Below are 18,957 nucleotides of genomic sequence, written 5' to 3'. Positions count from 1 at the left end.
ATGTTTAGCGCCACCTTGTGGCCGGACGTCACTTTTTTCTTAAATTCAGCTTCATGAGGTTTTAAATTTCTGTCAGTTTTTGAAAGCAGGGTTCCAGAGTGTAAATGAACCTTTATACACGCAGTGTTTCATGCCCACTTCTGTGACATGCACTCTGTTTAACTCAGTGGCAGCTTTTCAGTGTGAAAATGAACCACAAGAACTGAACATCTGTCCTCATGCCTTCAGTCCAAGTACAATCAGCAGTGAAATGTTTTCATGCTCAGTTAAAAAGTTTCTTCTGTTCACATATTTGAACAAACATGCAGGTTTGTCTCATTACAGCCTCTTCAGTCTGTGGCTGTAATTACACAACAGTCACGGTGGAGGCTGCTGCTTTAATCATGTGGTTGACAACAAGAGCTCCAGAGCAAAGCGCTCCAGAGCAAAGAGCTCCAGAGCAAAGAGCTCCAGGGCAAAGAGCTCCAGAGCAAAGATCTCAGTATTTTCCTTTGATGAAAAACTCCAGAGAAAGCAGCACGATTAAAAACTACCAGAATCAGAGTCTTGATAACACCGGTGGATCATAGTTTCCTCATATTTCTGAGACTACGTACCTCCAACATTGTAGCCCACACAGGAGTTCTGATCACAGTAACCCGGAGGCCCCTGGGGGCCGATGGGTCCGGGGGCTCCGGGCCGACCGGGTACTCCGGGATTTCCAGGTCGTCCTGAGGGTCCAGAGCTACCTGGTCTGCCCTGTCCCTGGGGACCTGGGAGGAAGAGGATGAAGAGTTTAGAAAACAAAACTGAATGTTAGAATTACAGAATCACTCTGAGGTCAAACTCATCATCAGTCATAAGAACCCCGACTGTGAGCCCGAAGTTATCACAACATGTGTTTGTGTTTTCTCCTGCGTTCTGTCAGTCAGAGGACAGAAAAACACTGTGCAGCTATCAAAGTGATTATTTTAATGGTTTTATGGTCAGAGTCGAGTAGTTAAAGTACTTCCAGACGTTTCCCGGTAACAAATGTTTGAGACATTTTTAAATGGCACTAAGAATTAACTTAATAACATCTCAACAACTAAAACTACAGAAAAATTATATCAACTATTTAATTTTAGAGACAATTTGTTCACATTTTTTGGTTCAGTTCAGAAAAACAACAACAACACTAGTACTAATACTAATAATAAAAATAATAATCTTACCATGTCAGTTAAGACATTTGATAAAAAATTATATTTTCTGTTGAATTTGTGGATTTTACAACATCTTAATGATCCATGTGAAACATTTTTTCTTTTACTAATCAGACAATCGTGTTCAGGACTTTCTTCACTGCATCACTGGGATGGTTCAGAAAGGCTTAGCAGGAAAATAAGTTACCAGGTGGTCCTGGAGGTCCTCTGGGTCCTTGTACACCCACACCTGGAGATCCCTTATCACCCTTCTCTCCTGGTTGTCCTGGAAACACACAACAGAAATAAATACTGCTTAAATTTCTATATTTTGTGTCATTCCATACAGATACACTGTAACATGGAGAAAGTCAGGAAGTTCGACCTTTCCTGCACATTTCTGACTTTTTATTTATTTTTTGCTGTTAGACTGAACCAGTGCAGCTTTGCATCGTTTGCAGTTCAAAATAATTTTGTATTTATTTTATACTGGGCCGTGTGGCAGCCCCTCAGTTCACACTGATTTAAACGGTAACAGAGTTTTACTGTTTTGTTAAACTTGCCTCTTTCTCCTGGTTGCCCATTCTGTCCATTTTGTCCTGGGAAGCCTGGTCTGCCTGGGGGTCCCTGTTCTCCCTGTGGTCCTGGGGGTCCTTCTCGACCAGGCTCTCCCGGTGGTCCGGGAACTGTGCGGATTGACACCGGAGGACTCGGCACGTGGTTCAGGATGCTGTTGTAGCGCGCCATGTGGCCTGAAAACAGTTCAGGTCAAACATTATTAGTATTATTATTATTATTATTATTAACAAATAAAGGTTTGGGGTTTTTTAACTCACTTTGGATCAGCTGCTCACAGACCTGTCGGGCAATGGCCTGAACTGATGCTGTCGACTGGAGATCTCCCTGAAAAAACACACGATGTTCATATAAAACACACGTAGTTATGTGCGAGTGTTTTTAAATGATTCATATTCTGCGTTTTATGAAGGCGCTACAGACTCAAATTATTAGGACTGAAATTCACTCATAAATCTGCAGATTTGTTTCGTTTCTTTTTCAGCTGCTAGTGTCAAATTTTTAGTTACAGCAAATTTAAAGTAAATTTATTTTATGAAACTCAAATACACACATATTATATTTACTTATTGGATGATGTTGATATTTCATTATTGTAATCAACGAAGGAAACAGTGACTAATGTTTACTGCATAGTAATAAAACATATATTAATATATATTATTATACTGTTTGTGTGTCCTTGAGTTTGACATTGCTGCTGCAACACAACAATATATCTCTATATGCAGGTCAGCAGACAGGACATTTGTGACTGGGGGGGAAGTAATAACATGAAGACAGAGAGCTTACCCGTTCACCTTTCTCTCCCTTAGTTCCAGCAGGTCCCTGCAAGAGAAACGAATTCATGAAAAACCAGGAAAAAACCTCCAAACTTGTGAAGCATCGAACACAAGATGAAGCAGGTGATTCTCTCGTCAGGGCAGCATGTTGATCATCTTGCTGTCCTGATTAAACTGCAGCCTGCTTGTTTTTGTCATTTATTTAAAATGTTGGAAATCTTTATCTATATGAATAATAACTAAAACATAATTTCAAATGTTTATACTTTTCAGCGTTGACATGTCTCAGAGGGAAACAGACACGTCCTAAATCGAGGGGATTAGATTTCAGGAACGTGTCGAGACCAGCGAGAGGCCTACGGCAGCGGCCCAACCCCCGGGCCTCGGACCGGGGGTTGGGCCGCTGGCCTACAGGACTGTGATGGCGATACGTTTGTCGGGAACGTTCCCTCTCAGAGTCTGGAGCAAATCTACAAGAAACATCGTTAAAAGCTTCAAATGTGTCGACACGAAACAGAGAATATGAATATTTGTGCAGCGCTGTCACTTAACGCCGTGTTTATAATAATAACGAAACAGACAAACATCCAGGAAGAACAGAGGAACAAACACATAATAAACCAACTTCGATGGAGCTGCTGTGACCTCGGTGCTTCTTTCTAATACAAAACTTTCACTGAATGATGTTTATCGAGATGAGAAAGAATAAAAAGTGTTAAAAAATACAACCCAGAATGTAGTATTTATGGAAACAGTGTTAATACCCAAAACTTGAACTACTGTATATTTTACTAAATTCTCATTACGAATCTGCCAGCATGAGGTAAAGAGCTGATGAGGCCTTTCTGCAGGCCACCCATGCATCTGTAATTACATGCTTATGAAGATTTTATCACAGTGATGAATAATCATTTGTCAGCAGATTGTATCACCGCCCACAGAGTCCAGTGTTTTCTTTGTTGCTGCACTTCGAATGTGATTTACTCTCCATGAAGTTTTCACATAATCAGGAATAAATACGAAAGCAGCGAGCGCTCACACACCTCTGTTTACAGTGGCTGAAGTAGAAACCAGCACAGCAAATGGACTGCAGACAAAGGTTTACATGCACAGCCTGCATACTGATCAGCGACTCTGCAAACAGCTGGAGATCAAACTGAGACACTTTGCTGCGTTTTGCATGAAGCTGCTGTCCCACCTGTTTCTCCTTTAGTCTGATTTAAATGCTTGAAACTCTTTGAATTTTTAGTTTATTTCCACTGCTGGCAAAATATTTTAACACATTGCAATAACGACACTGTGGGGCTGAAACATTAAGGCTATGCATAAGTGCAGTTCCTCTTCTGAACACTAGAGGCAGGCTCCAAAAGCTTCCACATTCACAGCAGAAATAAACACGTTTAAGTGAGAACAAAATGACTTTGAGTGAACTGTGACTCCTGCCACTGAGTCATCGCAGCAACATAACACAAGTCCTGATGTAGAAACAGAATGAGAGAAAGAGGAGCCGTCAGCACCAGTGATGGATCTGTTCACTCAAGCGTTTACCCAGAAGGATAACGACACTGCCAGCCTCTGAGAGAAAGAAAGAAGGATTTGTGTTGGCCATTTGAAAGGCTGAGGTGAAGGCTCAAACAGCACTTTTCTGTTGACATAAACACAAAACACTGAGCTCCACATATCAGTGAATGTGTCAAACAGCTTCTAGAGCTTCAGACTGGACAGGAAGCTGTTAACCTCTTTGACAGACGCTCACCTCGCTGCACTCTGCTGCCTCCTGCGTCTCTGTTCACATGCAGCAGCTCATGCTCATAAAACAAATGATGGCGTTCCTTCTAAGAGCTAAAAACTCCGCCCACCCCGGCCAGTTTGGTTAATGGGGACAGGCAGCTCCACTCATTGACAGACTCACCGGTGGGCCCAGCTCTCCCTGCTTTCCTGGAGGGCCTGTACTTCCTGGTGATCCTGGAGCTCCCGGAGTTCCCTGAAGAAATCAAAAGCAATTTTTAATTATATTATTTGAATTATTATAAAGTTGTTCCTGTTGTACACGCCTGACTGAGCTTATTAGCCCTGCCCAGCTTGACCCAGTTCCATCATTATCACCTAAAGTCACAGTTTTAATTAAACTTTACATTTAAGTGCCTAACAGAGAAGCTGCAGGCATTGCATGCACATATATCCTCCTCTGAATCCTCCAAAACATTCACAAAAACAGCAACAGTGACTTACGATGGTTCCTGGGGGGCCCTGTGTGCCTGGGGGGCCATCTTTGCCTGGCAGTCCCTGAGAAGGTGAAAGTAGATGTTATAATAAAAAAAGGATTAAAGAGTTCCTCCGATGACTTTGACCCAGCAGCTGTGTCTCGCTCTTTCCAGCCTTGGCTGTGATGCTGACTCTACTGTGGCCAGAGGGGGGCGCTGCAGGGCCACAGATGCTGCTTCGCTCTGTAAGGGTCTTTTTGTTCATTTGACAGCAGCTCGACTGTCTCCCTTTTTCAACCTCTGGACTTTTTAGGAAACTTTTATCTTTCTTCTGTTTTCTTTTCCACTCGTCCTTCCGTGGAGCCATGCCGTGCATTAACGTGTCATTTTCTAAAGCATCGCACCTCTTTTGTACTTCATTGTTGCTCCTGCCCCAAATTAGCACATATTTAAAATCAATCCAATGCCTCAAATTCAACATCTGATATGTAATTTGTCTTAAATTTGCAGATCAGTTTATAGAATTGTACATAATCTCATTCTATTCAGGTATTATATAACTTAATATAATCTAGAAAAAAACAAAAGTAGTACAATGACAGTAGAGACAGTTTACAGATATAACAGTGTTACTACAGTAGTACTCATATGAACAGTATCAGAGGTGAAGATGATAAAATATCTACATTACAGGTTATATTGTTCATATTAGTATTTGACAACATCCCAGTGGTTTACTGACTGTTAATATTTGTAGTATCAACAAACTTGTCAAACAGCTGAATTATTAGTGTGTCTGTTATGACTCACTCTGGGTCCTGGAGGTCCTTCCCTCCCTGGACCTCCGGGTGTTCCAGGAACCCCCTGAAACAGCACGAGGAGAGCAGAGGTCACTGCAGGTCACGTTCACACCAGCCCTAAACCTCAACATGCATCAAGATCAGTGTCTGTAACTCATTATATGTGAGTGGGCCTGTGATGCAGCTCTGGATGCACGATTCCTAAATACCTCCTAAGAGAAGAGTACTCACAGGTGCTCCCATGACACGGACTTTTACTCTTAGGGACACTTTTAGGCTGCATTCACACTGCAGGTCTTAATGATCAAATCCGATCTTTTTGTCTGCTTGTTCACACTACAAATAAAATGCGACAGCAAACGCGCTCCTGTGTGAACCCTCAACGCGGCCGCATGTGCAAAAGAAGACACACAACGCGCTCTGTTCAGACCCAGACCAACAGTATTGTGTGACTGATTAATGTAAAGACTTGTTTCAGACTTTATCTTTCCCAATTTTGTTTGTTATTTACATTTGGCCTAATAATGATCCTTATTGCTGCTTCAAAGGATAGCTGCAGATTTCTGTCAGAATCTGCAGATTATACAAATAAAATGTTCACGTTTCTCCAACGTTGTCTTCCCAGCAGTTTCACTGACATCTACGCTGGATGGCCAGGAAGCGTTCGCGATGTCTTCTCCGGCGCTGATAATTGGCGTCTGTCTTGTGTCAGTGACGTAAAAGACGGATTTAATGCGACATGACCATCAAACAGCAGTCGCTTTCTAAAACATCAGATATGTATCAGATTCAGGACCACATACGAAAGTGACCCAGGTCAGATTTGTGCCGTTCACACTGTCACACCATGATGGGATGTGGGTCACATGGGGTCAAAATAGTCGGATTTGATGCGCTTTCGCCTGCAGTGTGAACGTAGCCTTAGTCTGAGGATATGAAGTCCTGTACCTGCGTTTTATTCGAGGTCGACACAACATGACAGACATCGGGATGAAAGGAGGTTAAACACTCGCAGAGAGTGAAGGATTTTAGAAGTGATGTGGAAGTCTCCTTCTTTCCTAAGTAACAGGTAATTCCACCTCACAGTCTAAATTTGATCTTTATTATCTCTCTAAATAATTTATATTCAAGTATGAAAGCACAGTAATGTGTTTAAGCATCACTTGATGTAAAGAAATGAGAAGCTGAGTGTTGGTATCGTACTCAGAGTGCAATGAGAGCTGTGATCTGTCAGTATATAAAAGCTGATCACTATTATTACCTGAGTTCCTTGCTGTCCCACATCACCTTTCTGACCTCTCTCTCCAGGACTGCCCTGCAGGCACAACAACACACTTTAAATCAAAGATTAAGGAAAAAAGTAACAAAAAAGACTAAAAGGTTGTTGAAAACTGTATAACCCACCGGGGGTCCAATAATGGAGCGTCCACTGGGTCCTTGCCGTCCTGGGGGTCCCTGAGGTCCTGGAAGACCCGTATCTCCAACAGGACCAGTTGGTCCCTAAAGAGAGCAGGACAGAGAAAGTTGAAGCTAATGTGCTAAAAACACGGATGTGATGTAGGCAAACGTGCAGGTTTGGATATTCTGAGGTGGTGATGGTGGCTTTAACTGGTCATGTGGGACACTTTCCCAGAGATTTACTGGTTATCAGGTGACCCATGAACCAACTGACCAACCACAGGGTGGCCGGAGCCAATCCAAGATCCAAGAAGGTGAGACACGCCACACACAGCAGCTCTAATCATTTTCAAATACGTGCATGCATCAGTGTACAGTAACATTCACCCCCTCAGCTACAATGACTGCTGGATTTTACACAAACCTGGAAAGCAGACTTTGATTAAACAGGGAGCGTTGTATTTATCAGGCTGGATAAAAAGGCTTTGCATCATTTCATTATTTAATTACTTAATTCTGCCTTTATAGTGATTTGATTAAGTTCACTATATTTTGTGCATTATTACGTTTTAATACGATACTATTCTGTGTTACCTAAACCTCAAAACACACCACATAACCGATCTAGTTATAATATCTGTGTGGGAAATGAGCTCAGGCTGGTAGAGTCACAAACAGTGGAAGCAGTGAGCTGAATCAGTTTCAGTGCTTTAACTGAAATAATAACACGTCTAACTCCACCAACAACGAGTCCTGCTGTCTGAGAAGACGGCTTCAAATACTCGGGAGGAAATCAGTTTGAGTTCATAGAGGAGGAAGTGGGTTTATGATCAGCTACGTGATACGTTTCAGTCACAAAGTCACTACAAACATGTGAAAGTTCAAACTAGACATTAATCCAGTCCGAGGTTATTTAAAGACTCCTTATTAAAGATGAAGCGTAGTTTGGTGTATTTCCCTCATTATGATCAGAACGTGATCTGTGCAAGCAGACGAACATTAAAAGTTACCGATCAAAGGTCAGAGACGCCTCGTTTGTGAACAGTCTGTTTTTTCCCTTTGGTTTAATAATCTTGTTAAATATTTCTTAGATTTGTGTTTTCTGTAAAATTTAGGGCTGATTAGTGAACTTTGTTGTTTGCAGCATTAATGTTTGCTCAGCTCTGAAGCAAATAATAAACAACACAGAGCACCTGTATAAAAAAGCCCAAAGCCGACTGTACTTCCTCAGGAGGCTGAGGTCTTTTAACATCTGCAGGAAGCTCCTGAGGATGTTTTACCAGTCAGTGGTTGCTGGAGTACTTTTCTATGCTGTGGTGTGCTGGGGGAGCAGCACAGCAAAGAAGGACTCATCCAGGCTGGAGAAACTGATCAGGAGGGCTAGCTCTGTGGTCGGCATGAAGCTGGACACTCTGGTGACAGTGGCAGAGAAAAGGACATTAAAGAAACTGATGGACATTATGAACAATGCTGGGCATCCTCTGCACACGGCCATAAACAACCAGAAGAGTCTGTTCAGTGACAGGTTGCTTCTCCCCAAGACAAGAACTAACAGACTTAAAAACTCCTTTGTCCCACACGCCATCAGACTGTTTAACTCCTCTCTGGAGGGGAGAGGGAGGGGAGACAGGAGGACAAAGGAGGGGGGAACAACTAAGCTGTAGTGCCTCTTCACCTCACTGTACAATACCTTTTGTGCAATACTTTTGTAAATAGTCAACGGTGCAATAGACTCAATACTTGAAATGTGCAATTCACTTGTATTTTTATTTTTTATTCCTATTTATTCTATTTATCCCCTTTGTATATTTTATTTATATTTGTCTCTGTATTTATATATGTGTGTGTGTGTGTGTGTGTGTGTATATATATATATATATATAAAACAATTCTGTAACTGTAACTTCGGTCGGTGCTGTGCTTTTTTTGGAAGTCGAATTTCCCAGAGGAACCCACCCGAGGGATTAATAAAGTTCTATCTTATCTTATCTCTTATCTTAAAAATGCTTTTACTTTGTAACTGGCTTTTCTAACATGGGAAATGTTACAGCTACAGAATATTTCTACAGATCAAAACTCAACCGAAAAACTAAGAAAACCTGGACACTGGCCCTGCAGAGGGCGGAGCCTAATGTTTTGTTGTTTCCAAATGTTTGTTGATGAGCATGACTATGGTCTGTCATAATGAGGTTACTAAAAAGATTAGATGTGCGTGCCTGGTACAAAACTGATGACATTGGTGAATTAATATTATTAATATTCAATCATTCCAATTATTAAAAGGACTCCCTGAATAATCCTGCTTTCACAATTATTACATTTATTATCATTTCCTCAATTATCACAACCTATTTTTAATTGTTCCTGTGTAGTACTCCGTGTCTTTAGATTTTAGTGAAATGCAGAGTTACAGTGTAAGTACGTCCGGCTGGATCGTCCACGTCATTCAGCCATTTCCTCCATATGTGCCACATGACCTTCAAACTGTTTCTTATTGGTCTATGAAACTTCTTCAGCTCCATTTTTTATCTTTTATCTCATGGTGTCAAATGAGGACATGAGTGAGGCACATTCATATCATCACATCTGTCAGTGGAGAAACAGCACGTACAGACTCGAACACATTGGCCTTTTTACTGCACGCCAGCATCTCTTTCTCTAGTTTGTTTTGTTTTAGCTGTTGCTGTTTCATACATTTAGAAGCAAACATGAACAAAAACAACACTTTTATAATTCCAAATCATTAAAAATCAAATATCTGTGTTTATGGTTTCCTGCCAGAGCTTCCTCTCGACATCCTGTTCAAACCTTTTCAGCTCGACACAGAACGACGGAGAAACTGACAGCAGCATCAGAGACACATAACTGACAGCTCTGCTGCACTGAAAACTGAGTCTGCTGGAAGCCGCACACCTTGAAATGTCTTCCCACATTTACGAGGATCCAGATTTGACCATTAAATTTAAATATGGAAACCGAGACGACAGAGAGGAGAGACTGGAGAGAGAAGTCGACATCTACGAGACTTCGGTCGTCTACGCAGACCAGAAGGCTCGTTCAACACGACACGGAGGTAAGAATCACAAGAATCAAGACGTCCATGCTAGATATAAAAGTGCAGTATTAACTGTGGGCTGATCATACTTTATATGAAACACTAGCATTTTCTTTTAAAACCAACCAGTTTGCAAAGCTGCCTGAAAGCAGAGATATGGCAGTGACACTGAAAAGTATCAGTAAAATGCCTGAAATAATTTCAGGAAATTTTAATAGATGTTGTTGGTTTATTTATTCGATCAGGAGAGAAGATTTGTAACATGCTAGCTTGCTTGGAGCCGTGACGTCCTTGTTGCTCCGAGACATTTGTGGTAGAGTAACAGCAGCTTGTTAGATGAGGTTAGCCTTCTCTTCTCCTCGGTCAGGTAGTAATGAACCAAAAGCAGCTAGCTAACACCTGTTAGCATCTCCCCTCATGTTAGACAGTGTTTGGTGGCTGCTTGCTGCAGTAGGTGTCGTGGTGTTTTCACTAATATCAAACGTTTTCATCTCATCCGTTCAGATAAACTGAAGGAGGAACTTAAATGTGTTTAATCCAACTGTGTCTTCTGCTTCACGTTGTAGAAGCGCACACTCAGTATCACCTCCCAGCAGCCCGACGAGACCAGTTCAGAGTTCCTGCCCTGATACTGGGTCTACTGTGTCTCCTGTTGGTAGCGGGGCTTACAGTCTTCTACAAATTCTGTGAGGACTCACATTTATTTAAATAACATGGACAAAAGGTCAAAGCCTTCAGCAGCTGATTTGTATTTACATCCTGAACTGTCTCGTTTTATGGTTTTCATGAGATGTGGAGCTGACGTCTGAGAATCAGAAGCTGACGTCTGAGAATCAGAAGCTGACGTCGGATCTGGAAACGATGAACTGCCAGTTTGGAAACAACAACCAAACACAGGCGAACACCACAGGTGAGAAACATCTCAAACTGACTTATTAAACTGTTATTACATGATTTGAAACTGGACCTTGTGTTGACGATGTGTTGTTTCTTAAAGAATGGAAAAGATTTGAGTGCAGCTGTTACTACATTTCTACTGAGAGGAAAAACTGGAGTGAGAGCAGGAAAGACTGTGAGAGGAGAGGAGCAGATCTGCTGGTGATAAAGACCAGGAGCAAACATGTAAGTGTGTCATAACTATTAACTTAAGATACTAAATGTGTGATATACGTGATGTTGTTGTCAGAGCTCAGTCGTCCATGAATGATTTAAATATGTGCGGCGGTACATGTGATATGTTTTTGTGTCTCTCGTTGCTGTTCAGTGTTTTCTGTTTAAATATGGAATCTCTAAATCAATAATTATGAGTAAGATCTTCATGTTGGTTATTTTTTGGATTAGTAAAAATTAACAAAATGAAAAAAACCTGAAACATGAATCTACTCCTATAGAAACTGGAATGAGACGAAAAACTAATCCATTCCTGTTTCTGACAAACTATCAGGAATTTTTCAGAGAGCTGAATAAACGTGGAGACTTCTGGATCGGTCTGGAGAGAAAGGGAAAGCGCTGGTCAACGACGTGGAAGTGGGAGTGGGTGGACGGATCACCACTAGCACATACGTGAGAAATTTAATTTAGAGTTTATAAAATTGTGATCTATCTCCTGGATAAAAGCTATGGGCGTTTTCACATATGAACTCTGAACACTGTCACAGAATCAGGACGGGACGCTTTTTCCATGTAGCACAGAACAGGAGAGAGTTTGTCCCAGCTGGAGATACTTGATGGAGGAGCTGCTGTCTGTAGAGAGCGTGCAGGAGGCAGGATACATGACACCCACTCGCTCACACCACACAGTTACTGTTTGTTAAAGATCATTTCAGGTCTGATCTGACTACACTGAACATTTATGTTCTCACCAAGATAATGTAGAAATCCCTTAAATCTGCATTATTTCTAACAGCCAGCAGGGGGCGTCTCCTGTGGTTGCATACACAGGTCAGCTTGTGTTGAAGTCTGTGGGAAAATGTCCTTCAGCTGCAGTGATCCAAGTCCTCATGAACACTTTTCTATGAGTCCATGGTCTCAGTTTAAGATTTACTGGATGGTGATCTTCATTTAATCATTTATTCTCCTGTTAATGTTCAAAGCAGGTGATAAAGCAGGTACGCTTTAGTGGGAGGGGACTGTGTGGTTACCAAGGTGACTGATGAGTATGTGATGTTCCTGGATTTAAAGGTCAGATCCTCAGGAGGCTTTAAAAACACGGCTTTGTAACTAACCGGTGATGTCACAGTGGCAACGTCCATCTTTTATTTACAGTATATGGTTCTCATGCGTCCTGCATCATTTTGCATAGAAAAGTTCAGAGCTGCAGTTCATGTGTGAAAACTGCATAACTGGTAATAATGGGAATACTGGGAAGACAAATGGAAGTTAAATAGTTCAGCAGGACAATATGTTGATGTGTGTTTCTAAGCACTGCTAAGAGCTCTCTGCAAAATACTCTGTGGTGTTTTCAGGGTTTTACCTGTAACAACTTTGTACTTGTTCAACAGAGGCTGGAATCCAGTTGCAAAATTAGATCCTGAGGATGACTTCAAAGTATTTATGGATCTACAAGGAACATGGAACTACACCAACACTGGATCGAAACACTGGATCTGTGAGAGGGACATCTACTGAGAGTTTGCTGGTCACCTCTCAGTCTGACATGTGTAACATGTAACTGCACTGTATCAGATTTAAACCTCACCAAGGATTTTAATAGAGAAACTGAAGTCCCAGTACAGCTGTGTGAAGGTAAAACTGACATAATGGTGTTCTGACCTTTATGTTTTGCTGAAAAGTCAACAAAAGTCTGTTGTTGTGAAATCCCAGACTGAAAACCACAGAACTTTAATAATCAGGGATTATGTATAAAATGTCAGTGAGTCCTAAACTGTTTCATACATTTATTAAACTCCTTGAATTAAAGCTGAAAGTCTGAACTTCAATCACACCTGATTTGTTAGATTTAAAATACGCGATGGTGGCGTTCAGAGGCGAGAGGACCGACACTGTAACTGTTCAAATAAGAACTTGAGCTCATTCCATATTTCCTCTGAATCTGGATGCAGTGGCATTTTTTTCTTCTCTACTTAAAAAGGATTGAAATACACAAAACAATGTGTGAAAGTCTAATCAACCAGAAATAAACACGCGTCTCCTCTGGTGGTCAGTTTTCAGTCAACATTGTCAGTTTATGTCAGTTTCTATTCTTTTATTGTGATTTGCATTGCTCTGTCTTTTTGTTGCATTTTAGTTCATTAACTATTACTGTACATGTTAACTGTTGAGTGTGTTTTGCACTGTCCCCTAACTTTGCAGTGCTGAGCTTTATGTATTTTAGTCACTGGCAGTGAAAATGAGTTTATGCTGTGCACACTGCGGCATGTGGTGGTTCAGGTTACATGCTAGCACATACACATTACACTGTCTTAATAGTTGGGCTCTGAAGGCACGAACTGTAAATTAAAATAGTTTTTAGATTTCCCATCACGCTGTCAACCTCAGTAATGACATCATTACTCTAGTCCAATCATCTTTCTTGGAGCCGATCAAACTCTGCTTCGCGTGGTGTAAATCTGTGCTCTCCATTATTTTCCCTCTCGGACTCTCTTTCATGCACCCCGCCTCCTCCCATCTCCACCTCACACAGGGAGGTCCTTTCCTAAATCCTCCCACCGCTGAGAAGCTGTCCTGCCATGTCGAGGTCATCGGAGTCTAATCTCCATCGTATCTCAGTAAATCATGTCTTCTAAGTCAGCGGCCCCCAACCTTTTTTGCACCACGGATCAGTTTATGTCTGACAATATTTTCACGGAGCGGACTATAAGGTGTCACGGATAAATACAACAAAATAAAACCAGTACTGGTGCCAAAACAATAAGATTTAATCATAACACACAGGAAGAGACCCGGGGAAACCAAGTTAATGATAAAAATGATTTAAAATAAAAAGCTAAAAATTGATATAACCCCCGAAAACCATGAATTTCACATCGAAGCCTCAGCGTAGCCCAGTACCAAACGACTCACGGACTGGTACCAGTCTGTGGCCCGGGGGTTGGGGACCGCTGAGCAGGCAACATAATGTAGACTTGATCAGTGAAGCAGTGTCCACTCACTATGACTTCAGAGAGTGGAATAAACACAGTGGAGAGGTGTGGGGAGCTGCTTTCCACCTCTGTGGATTACAGTGGGTTAGAAAGACCACAAACATCAACAGATGATGTAATCTGCTGACTACAGCTGTTACGGGGTGAGGCAGGGTGCCCCCCACACAGGCTCAGGACCAACACAGGCAGGCTCACCTAGGGCCCGTTTAGGATCACAGCTTAGCGAGTGTGTGTTTGGCCTGTGGAACGACAAACGACACAGAAAGGCCTCAGACAGGAAGCCTGAACACAAATCCGTCAGCACTAAGCACCACACTCACAGGGCAGACCGTTTCTCACTGCTGGCACAACGACACTGATATCTTCTGATAAAACACTGCCACCTAGTGTTGGAACCTTTAGTTACATTGTGCAATTACAGCTCCTTTAATGAAGCCCAGACTCCTGTTCCTGTTTACTGCCTTATATTACAGACTAACACCAACACATAGCAAACACAAAACCTCCCGCTCTACCAATTTCCATAGCAGCATCTTTACTCTCTGCACAGCTCAACATAAAAAAGAGCACTTCCTGTGTGCAGCCATCGTGATACTTCACTGGCAACTCAGAAGCCAGGAAATCTTGCACTCGGATAAATGCAGGAAAACCAACCAGGTGGAATCAGCACATACTTATAACTGTTTGAATGTAAATGTGTAAACATTCAGATATGTAAACATGTAAATATCAAAACATGTAACCACCAAATAACTAACTCCTTAACCCTCATAAACACCTCTTTGTGCACCAAATGACATCAATCTACTTCTACATTTTACATAATTAAAGAGACAGAGTGCTCTCTCGTATCTGGAGGGAAGAGTAACGATAGGAGCGAGCTAAGAGAAACAATGTTTCAATATTTTTGAAACATTGTTTCATTTATGAAAAAACAATACTTTTCATAAATGAAACAGTATTTTATAACTTCTCTCTCCTGAAAGATGTTTTGCATGACTGAAAAGCTGCTCGCACAGAATTTTCATAACAAAAGATTTTTACATACGACTGAAATGCAAGCGCGGTGTGGTGCTCCGTGTTTTCACAGTGAGCGGGGGAAAATCTGGATCTTTATCTGATAGACGTTCAACAGAGATGTGCTTTAAGACTCTGATGAACTCTGGTGAACAGACCTTCACTCATTTTTATTCACCAAAATACCAAAAGTAACCATTTTAACAAAGTCAAAAAGAGTTTCATGACTCACAGCTGCATGTTTCTGTGACAAACACAACCTCTCTGTCATTAGTGTCTCAGTGACACCTGCCTGAGGTCAGAGGATCGGAAGTGATACGTCAATGATTTCTTAGATCCTACACTTTAACTCACAGAGAGAGAGAGAGTGGCTGTAACAGCATTTATTAGAGTTAGAGTGTTTGTGGGTAGCTGTTACTTCCTTCATGCTCGTCTCTAAAAACAGCTGCGTGACAAAGACAGAAGCAGACGGACGAGACTTTTACTTCGCCCAAGATGTCCACAGGAAACCAACATGTGAGATACAGCAGAGGAGTCCGAGCGGACGGTGGAGAGAAAAACAAAGCGGAGATCCGAGAGCTTGAAGCCCACGCCACCAGGACTGGGTCACAGAAAACCAGTAAGCATGAATAAGTACACTCATGGCCTGGCAGTAAACGCAAATAAAACATGGATGATGTCTTATTTTAAACATGAAATAAATAAATGTGTCATACAGCAAACATCTGTCCTCGTACTGAGAAGAGCAGCTCATTTAAAAGTCCGCGTGCTGAACGAAGTATAGTTACTGCGCTTTTCATCTCTACAGGTCGGCGTGCTCGAAAGAAACATTCAGCGAAGAGAAGAGACGTTCGAGTCATCGCTGCAGTGCTGGGAACGTTTCTTCTGCTCACGCTGACTTCGACAGGACTCCGCTGTGAGGGCCGACACGTGCTGCGCTGTTTACGATCAGTGTTCAGCATCCAGCAAACTGTTCTGGGAACGATGAGAACATTACAGCAATGCTCTCATCGTTCCCAGAGAAGTGCTGAACTTTTTAATGATTTCAAACTGTTAATTTAAAAAATAAACACACAAACGTTTGTTAAAGTTTCACATGAGCACGTTCCTCTGCAGATATCTCAGTGACTGTGCAGAGAGACGAGCTCAAAATAAAATTGGATGAACTAAATGAGGAAATGACCGAGTTGAAGAGCCAATGCTCAGGTAAGAGAGGAAAATCAATCTCACAGCCAGTGACAGCAAAGTTCACAGGCTGAAGAACAATTATTTCATAACAAGTTTTCTTTGGTTCTCCGTGTCCAGACTTCTCAGACTTCGAGAATCCAAACATAACTGATGGTTGGCCTGATTTTGGATTTCCAGATGATCGACCCGAGCGAAACGCAACTGAGAGAGGTTACAAAGCTTTTTTTCCCCTCAGTAACTGAAACAACAGCGTTCATCTGCAGTTTGAAGCAGTTACTGTGTTTCACATTTTATTTCCTTTTTTAAGGCTCTTTCACAAACATCACTGAAGTGAACAACACCTCAAACGCGACTGAGAAAGGTTTTACACTTTCCCTAAAATGTGGAACACACAGAACTCAGAATGTTCATTTAAAGCCATTTTAACTGAGCAAAGACACGTGACAGGAGTTTGGAGTAAGAGGGTGTCGGTATGTTTTCAGGGAACGGCTGTCCTCCAGGATGGGTGAAGGTCGGCTGCAGCTGTTACTATGAATACATCATAGTGTCCGCTTTGCAGAAGAGCCAAGAAGACTGTGAGAAGAAGGGAGGAAATCTGATCGTTGTGAACAGCATCGAAAAACAGGTGAGTGCGTTTGTCTGAAGCAGCGTGACTTTAAAACGTGAGAATAAAAACTAATCAAGAAGTTTAAATCTGCAATATGAAAAAAAGTGCAGAAAACTGTCCTCTGACGTCTCTGCAGTCACCCAGATAAAATCATGTTGAGCCAGAAAGGAAGTGAGCTTAGTACAAGCAGCAGCTGGTTCTTAAGCAACGGAAGAAAACTCAGATATGTAGGTGTCTATAAACACGAACGATGATGCCTCTGACTTTGTAATGACAGAAAACTGAACACCTTTGCTTTTGAAAGAAAAGCTAAAAGTCTGCAAGACATCACTGCAAGAGATGAATCTGACAAAGCATCAGAGCAGGTCACAAAGCAGCGCTGTGATAGTGGAACACGAGGCATGAAACACTCGAACTGTGCAGAGGTGGGCGTGCCCGGAGCTCTGAGTCTGTTCGAGGAAACTGAATCGTCGTATCTAAACCACAATCAGGCACAGCAACAGTGAGCACGCCATCAAGCGTGGCTCAAAACAGCAAGAGCCCAACCAGGAAATGACCTTTAACATGTAGGCTGTGCAGCAGAGCGCAGAGGGAGGAGTTGCATGACTATATTAATTATGCTCTGAAACTAACTCACTAATACATTTGTTGTCTTAACTGCATAAAACCTGAGTCGACACTTAGAAGCTTTCATATTTTTCTACACATAGAGAATACTGAAGGGCGAAACGCCTGAAGATGGCCTGCTGTGTGGCTTGGCGATTGCTCCGCCGTGACGGGAGGAGCTCATGAGAGCGGTCACATCAAGAACTCGCGTGTGTGTGTAAACCCGACAATTACTGCAAATATGGAAAGAAGCTATTTTTATTTTCCAATTTAATCGACTGATTGACCTCCCTGATGTTTATTTATCTGTGCGTTTCTTTCATATTATTATCATCATTACTATTGTATTTATTTATTGTTTCTGCAGACAGCTCTTTCTGGAAAAAATGATTTGATTGAACTCTGTTTAAATTAGGGATTTAATACTAATAATAATAATAACTTTTGAAAAAATATCTATAAAAGTGTTTTTGTAAATTTATGTATACAGCTTTCTGCATCCTAATTCTTTTCAATCTATAAACTATTGCTGAAGTTATTAAACTGATCAGAAATGATTCTGCGTGTTTCTGAGTGTGAATAGTTGGGATGTGGGTGAGTTAAATCGGCTCTGTCTCTTTAAGACGAGGATGAACACGAGCATGATGGATGTGTGTTTACTCTGAGAAACTGAATAAAAACAAATGCGATTTCTTGATAACATCTGTTGATATTATTCAGCAGCGTGCTGAAGGCGGGCCCATCGGACACAGCCGTGGTTTCTGATAGGCTAAACCAACAACTCACCACAGGGCCTGGCTCTCCACGTTCTCCTCTGGCTCCTCTGATTCCTGGGCCTCCCTGTTAGATACACAAACAGCAGGAGGTGCTTAGAAACACACGATTACCAGGTTTGCTGCTGAGGTTTGAAGGTGAGGACAGATGACTTTATAACCCACAAAGCTGACAGATGAGTCATGGTGCAAGAAAAAAAAAGGTTTAATCTGCCAGGAAGTGAAAGTTTAAAAAAAAGGAATTCCACTAAAGAAATGTAAACGGAACATAAAACAGGATGTTGGTGTTTTGTCCTGTTATTGGACTTTTGGGCGCTTGACACCAGAAGCGAGAGCCCGCTCGGGGCTCGCCTCCCCGACTCACCGGGGAAGTGAAAAAACGATAAGAGTAGTGGTATTTCACCAGATGAGGATCGCTCCAGCGGGTGACTCGGTGGGTTGCCATGGCTCGAGAGGGCTGCCGGCCTCTCCGGAGCTCGCCGCCACTCGCCGTGTCCGGGGAAAAAAAACACCACGGCGCACGTGAGCCTCTCCCGGGAGCCACAAATGCTCTGCCCCACCCTCCACAAGGCGGAGGGGGTGCAAGACCATTTGAATATGACCTCAGATCAGACGAGACTTTTGTGACTGCATGAATGAATGTCTTTTATGGAGGGCCAGGAGTGACAAACTGAATGAATTAAAT

At 42.0% G+C, this 18,957-nt stretch overlaps 3 protein-coding genes across 4 annotated transcripts in view; 2 read left to right on the top strand and 1 right to left on the bottom strand.

Annotated features, from left to right (window-relative positions):
* col14a1b (collagen, type XIV, alpha 1b) overlaps positions 1-18,957 on the bottom strand; it is a 169,552-nt gene that overhangs the window by 5,501 nt on the left and 145,094 nt on the right. For both annotated transcript variants that reach the window (XM_080862841.1, XM_080862842.1), the window contains exons 37-47: positions 18,286-18,339; positions 6,930-7,025; positions 6,787-6,840; positions 5,536-5,589; positions 4,754-4,807; positions 4,434-4,505; positions 2,532-2,567; positions 2,000-2,066; positions 1,727-1,915; positions 1,372-1,449; positions 597-752 (exon numbers count right to left, since the gene is read on the bottom strand). In XM_080862841.1, coding sequence (XP_080718967.1) covers positions 597-752; positions 1,372-1,449; positions 1,727-1,915; positions 2,000-2,066; positions 2,532-2,567; positions 4,434-4,505; positions 4,754-4,807; positions 5,536-5,589; positions 6,787-6,840; positions 6,930-7,025; positions 18,286-18,339 — 910 coding nt within the window. The remainder of the gene's footprint in view (positions 1-596; positions 753-1,371; positions 1,450-1,726; positions 1,916-1,999; positions 2,067-2,531; positions 2,568-4,433; positions 4,506-4,753; positions 4,808-5,535; positions 5,590-6,786; positions 6,841-6,929; positions 7,026-18,285; positions 18,340-18,957) is intronic.
* On the top strand, positions 9,843-12,606 carry LOC308384341 (uncharacterized protein; the record flags this gene model as incomplete). The annotated part of the gene is made up of 6 exons (XM_080862843.1): positions 9,843-9,996; positions 10,545-10,664; positions 10,769-10,888; positions 10,976-11,100; positions 11,423-11,541; positions 12,480-12,606. The coding sequence occupies 6 exons, from the start codon at positions 9,843-9,845 to the stop codon at positions 12,604-12,606; spliced, it is 765 nt and encodes a 254-aa protein (XP_080718969.1).
* LOC308385165 (uncharacterized protein) lies at positions 15,567-16,528 on the top strand (the record flags this gene model as incomplete). The annotated part of the gene is made up of 4 exons (XM_080863947.1): positions 15,567-15,717; positions 15,907-16,014; positions 16,215-16,304; positions 16,404-16,528. The coding sequence occupies exons 1-4, from the start codon at positions 15,594-15,596 to the stop codon at positions 16,526-16,528; spliced, it is 447 nt and encodes a 148-aa protein (XP_080720073.1). The 5' UTR covers positions 15,567-15,593.

This window comes from Rhamphochromis sp. 'chilingali', assembly GCF_963969265.1.
Source record: "Rhamphochromis sp. 'chilingali' genome assembly, chromosome: 17".
Lineage (NCBI taxonomy): Eukaryota > Metazoa > Chordata > Actinopteri > Cichliformes > Cichlidae > Rhamphochromis > Rhamphochromis sp. 'chilingali'.
The sequence above is the reverse complement of the archived record's forward strand: the minus strand, read 5'-3'. Positions and strand labels throughout refer to the sequence as shown.